Source organism: Myotis davidii, unplaced genomic scaffold, assembly GCF_000327345.1.
Source record: "Myotis davidii unplaced genomic scaffold, ASM32734v1 scaffold818, whole genome shotgun sequence".
Classification (NCBI taxonomy): domain Eukaryota; kingdom Metazoa; phylum Chordata; class Mammalia; order Chiroptera; family Vespertilionidae; genus Myotis; species Myotis davidii.
Genome location: NW_006289814.1, coordinates 262,226 through 267,531, shown reverse-complemented (window position 1 = coordinate 267,531; position 5,306 = coordinate 262,226). Strand labels below are relative to the sequence as shown.

The following is a 5,306-nucleotide window of genomic DNA, read 5'->3' as shown; positions in this document are numbered from 1 at the left end:
GACCTTCGAGATAGGGGCTATATTTATTGGCAGTTCCTCTCAATGGACCATGTCACAGCCAAAGAAGTAGCCTTGCTTGAGAAGCCACTAATCTCTGAGGAGACAGATCTTACTAGGCTGACTCTGCTGGATGAGCTCATCTGCCATATTGGTTCTTTGGCCTCTGTGTACCACAAGCCTCCCAATGCTTTTGTGGAAGGAAGTAACGGAATCCATTGCAAACATTTGCCAATACATCATAGGAGCACCAATGCAGGTAATTTTTGTAGGTAGAGCTATACTTCATAGAATGGGAATTATTTGGGAAATTTTACTTCTAAGATAATTTTCAGAAACAGTTCTTTGGGAGTTCAGAACAAATGTTATTGTCCCACTTGTCTTGCTAGATGGTATAGCAAAGAGCTCTGATTGCTGTTGCTACCCCAGACACAAACTTAGTAATTGTGATTCCCACAAGCACAGGACATGGAAACAGAAAGATCAGGTGAGACCTTTTGTTCCAAACTGCTCATTTTCAGATGAAAACCTCAGGTGCACAAAGAAAACAGACTGCTCACAAATAAATTAGAGTCAGGACCAATTAAAAAATGGGACTCATGGTCAAATGCCCTTTCAACTTCATCCCACCATTTATTGACTACACAGTGACAAGAGATGACTAAAGATTGTTCTTATAGCTGTTTGCTGTCTCTGAGGTTAGTAATAGATTGTCTCATTTGATAAAACATTGAAAAAATGAATACTCTCTAGACTGTTCTTGGTATTTGGAATTACTGAATTGATGTTTCAGTTCTATTATTTTTGATTAGCCCCTCACCCTCACATACTGGTACATACACCAAGAGACAAGAAATCAAATTAAATTTTTCCAATTTATTGTAGAAATACTGGTCATTGATATATCAAGGAGATCACAAGTACACAAATAATAAATGACAATATACTGTATCATGGGGTAAGGTGGTCATGAAGCAAGAAATCAAGGGAATGAAAGGGTGGAAGACATGGCAGTTGTATACTCAGTGTGTACTTGAAGTGGGTATGTGATAAAAGACAGTAAGGGACAGGACAACTATCAGAATGGTCTGGAGACAAAAAATATGTTGTGTATATAGAAAATATACAGTCAACAATTTGGTTAAAATATTAATCGAGTGGGAGAAAGAGCATTATAAAATCTTATACAAGTGTAACAATAGACTGGATCCATTTCAAGAGGTCGTGGTAGACCAGGCTTAGTGTTTGGATATGAATACGTGTGCTATGGAAGTGATATGATCAATCTCTGTGGAGATACAGCTTTGCAAGCTACACAGTGAAAGGGTATATTTTCATTCTGTTGTCAAATTTTGAGGGGAAAATGGAAATAGAAAACCTGAGGTCCTAAAATTAAATAGTCATACCAAGTCAATCGCTCATTGTGTGGTTATGTGATCACTTTCATAGTCTGGGAAATTCACTTCTAATTGTCCCTTTTTAATTTTGGTATCCTAAACACATAAAATTTAATTAATTATTTTATTAATGAATTGTGAATAATCCCCCCATACTGATTTTTCAGTACCTCCACAAGACATTTCTACTTAGGCTAAAGATTTGAATTTCTTTTTCCTTCTCTTAATAACAAAAATATCAATGGCAATATTATTTTGCTAATTTTTCTTCACTACTTTGTATTCACAATCCACTCTATTATTTCTCACACCACATATACCCCAATTCCCTTTAAATGCTTCTGCAAATGTTTTATTCATTTCCGCATCCCTATACCCTGTTTTGAATTTCTCTGCACCTTTGCATTTATTCACCACTGGTGTTTTCTCTGCCCTCCCCTCCCTGCCTTACCTGGAGTTGATTTATCTCTGCAGGCTTTTCTTTTGCCCAAACTTGCAGATACTATCTCTGATCAGTTACCTTTTTCCTTCTTTGTCTAATCACTTTCCACTTTGGGCTATCCACTATCTACTGTTTCACAATGCACTTTTCTGAACTATCTTCCACCCTACATATATTTTTCCTTCCACTTTCCCCCGGTTATAGGCATGTGAAGGTTAACTTGGCTTCGCTTTTATCTCAAAATAATTATCTTAGAGTGTTAATCTGCTTCACCAAATAATGAGCTCTCATATGACAGAAATCTCCATCAGCATATTTCCTCTCTACCAGCGCTCTGTAGTGGATGCTGTCAGACCCTTTCTAGTTGCATTTCTTTTGGTCTCCTAAAAATGACCATCTAAAACGAAGCTTAATTTAGGCCTAACTGGACTCCTTCCCATTAATGCATATTTCTGACTCCCAGTCATTTCCTTCAACAATCCCAGGTGTTCGCCTTTGATCTTATAATCAAACACTTAACGCATTACTCCCAATTGCTTGTCTAAATTTATCCTTTTATTCAACTTATTAAAAAGAAGACTGATTAGTATTTCTCTCCATGTTTTAGATATGATCATTTCTCTCCATGCCCACTTATTTCATTTTAGCTAAGATCTTCATTAATTTACTCGTCTTTCATTTTGAATTCTTCCTTAGATATGTCCTATTATCTCATCAGATACTAACTTCATTCAACTCTCCACTGCCCACTCATCAATCAGCAAATATTATTGAGTATTTTGTCCATGAATGCACTGATGATTCAGACAATATACTGATCTTAGGAAACTTTGAATCTTAAAAAAAATGTATTATAAATATAAAATATTTGCATTTAGAAAAGTTATATATAGTGTAAGGTGTGTGTGTGTGTGTGTGTGTGTGTGTGTGTGTGTGTGTTTGATTTGAAAAAGTCATCATCTTGACAGAGGAGCAATCTTGGCTAGAAAATCTTAAAAAATGAGGTGGGATTTATGATAGGCATTAAAGAAAGCAGGGATTCAAGTAAGTACAGAAGAGAGAGCAGAACATTTCAAGTCAGGGTGCTGATGTGCAGTGGTCAAGCACAAACCATATTAAAGAGAAAGTTGAAGTGGGACCAGAGAGTAAGGCTTTTGAAATTACGATAAAATAGACTTAAGTTTTATATCATTGGAGATTAGTAAGATTTGGAGATTTCTTAGATGTATATATACATTAGGTAATTTATATAATAATATATATTAGGACATTTTAAATTTATAGCACATATGTGTATGTGTGTATTTCCACAACAGACATTTAGTGCTGGCAGGTAAATTACGCCTAATCTTAATTTTGTAGATGAGAAAACCCATATTGAGTAAATTATTTGCCACAACTCACTCAACTAGTAAGCAATCAGCCTGGGATTCCAATGTAGACTCCCTTCATTTCATAAGATTAATGATCTTTCTAACATACTATACTGTTTCTCCATATAATAAGATCAAAATAAGCAGGAAGCATCCATTGTTAACCTGATATGAATCCACCAAAATATTTAAGACATGACTACAGAATTTCTATTCAAATTTCTGACTATCTTTCTAAGTCTATGCTTAATATGTACCAATTTGGTCTTCTTATTGCCTCCAAATTCACTTCAGAATCATTTCTTTCTCCTTATCTACTCTACCTCTGGCCTGGCCTGGTGGGATATTTTCCCTGCATCTACACCCATCCACTCCATCAATATACACTCAGCACCCACTATGGGTGAACTATTGGGATACACAATGTAAAAGAGTCAAGTGTGGAAAACTTAAAACACTTCATTAGTTCTCAGGATATGTTTGCTGAATGTTGCTTACAACCTAGTGGGCGACGTGTATCATGCCCATCACTTCTGTGAATTCTAGAAAGGGTTGAAAACTACATAAAACTGTTAAAATTTTACTCAATTCTTGACCAGCCTTCCTCTTGTTTTCCCTATTAGCACAGTTAAAGGCACACAGTAAATGCTTATTGCATATTGATTTCCCAGAAGAGATGAGTGTGAAGAAAACAAGAAAAACAGGAATCAATCATATTGACAAATTGGACAACGGGGATACTTAGATGTACAGAAACAGAATATTACCATGGAGAAAATAAATCACAATGTAAAATTGGCGGATCATTGAGAGATCTGAAATTTTGCCAGTATCCCCTTAAACAAAGATCTTGGCTTTCTGTATCCTTTCCTATGGATGAGAATGTTCTGAATGTGCTTCTTATGAGTCAGTGGGAGATGTCTCCCCTCTATCTTCCAACTCACTGTAAATTGGTGAATATATGTTTAATTCTTCATAGAGACGATCTTCTGGAATCTGGTGAAGAAAAAATTATTCACTATTAATCACCAAGAAGACTTGTTCAAGAGATATATATCATCTCTTTTTGTCTTTCTGGATCTCATATTCTCTCCCATTACACTCTAATTATTCCCTCCATCTCCAACAAACCAAGCCAGGTTGGTGGGCCCAAAATAAATTATGTTGGTCAATGACAAGTTGGTGAGTGTGTCTGAACTTTAGTACATCTATTGTCTTTGGAGGAAAGTGATCTAAACAAGGCAGCCATTCTTGAATGCTTCAGGCAAGTGGACAGATGGGCAACTTGCGAGAGTAAGTTTCATCTGGAAGATCTGAGTAAGTATATGTGCATCAAGTATTAGCAATTCTTTTTCCCACATCCAAGGTGCAATGGGTGTGTAAGGCAAGAGGAAATGCAGGTGATAGTTGTAAATTAAGGAGGAAAAAACACTGAGGCTTCAGAGCAAGTGGTAAGGTGAAAGCCAAGGAAAAAAGACAGAAGGGGAACAAATATAAGGGAGCTCTTCTGGGACAGAAAATAAGCCCAGGTATCTGAGTGGTTCCATCACATGCTACCTGCTCATTCATTTCATGCCTAATACATTTCAAACCATCTGCATTTTCTAAAATGATAAATGTTCGATTTTTCTAACCCTCAGTCACAGAACTTTACTGATATTTATGCTACTTAGAAGTAGGAAATGTGATTTGAAACATGAGATTTGGAAACAAAAACACTGAAACTTAGAAAAATACTTTCTTTTTTTTCTTTTATATTTTTACTAGAGGCCCGGTGCACAAAAATTTGTGCACTGCGGGGGGCGGGTAACTCAGCCCGGCCTGTGCCTTCTCGCAGTCTGGGACCCCTCGGCTTCCCCTTACCCCCGCCCTCCCCTACTTCCCTTCTAGGGATTGATAGCCTGATTGCTGTTTCTCAGTCTTTGGGTCTGTCCCTTTTCCTCAGTCTATGTTATTCTCTATAATCCACAAAAGAGTGAGATCGTGTGGTATTTATCTCCACTACTAGGAATATATCCCAAGAAACCAGAAACGCCAATCAGAAGGAATATATGCACCCCTATGTTCATAGCAGCACAATTCACCATCGCTAAGATT

At 36.8% G+C, this 5,306-nt stretch overlaps 1 protein-coding gene and 1 pseudogene across 1 annotated transcript in view; one reads left to right on the top strand and one right to left on the bottom strand.

Annotated features, from left to right (window-relative positions):
* Nucleotides 1-3,954, top strand: part of LOC102769694 — a 7,256-nt pseudogene extending 3,302 nt beyond the window's left edge.
* MS4A2 (membrane spanning 4-domains A2) overlaps nucleotides 1,923-5,306 on the bottom strand; it is an 11,517-nt gene continuing 8,133 nt past the window's right edge. The window contains exon 7 of the mRNA XM_015563130.1: nucleotides 1,923-4,205. Within this exon, the coding sequence (XP_015418616.1) occupies nucleotides 4,110-4,205 (96 nt within the window). The 3' untranslated portion in view covers nucleotides 1,923-4,109. The remainder of the gene's footprint in view (nucleotides 4,206-5,306) is intronic.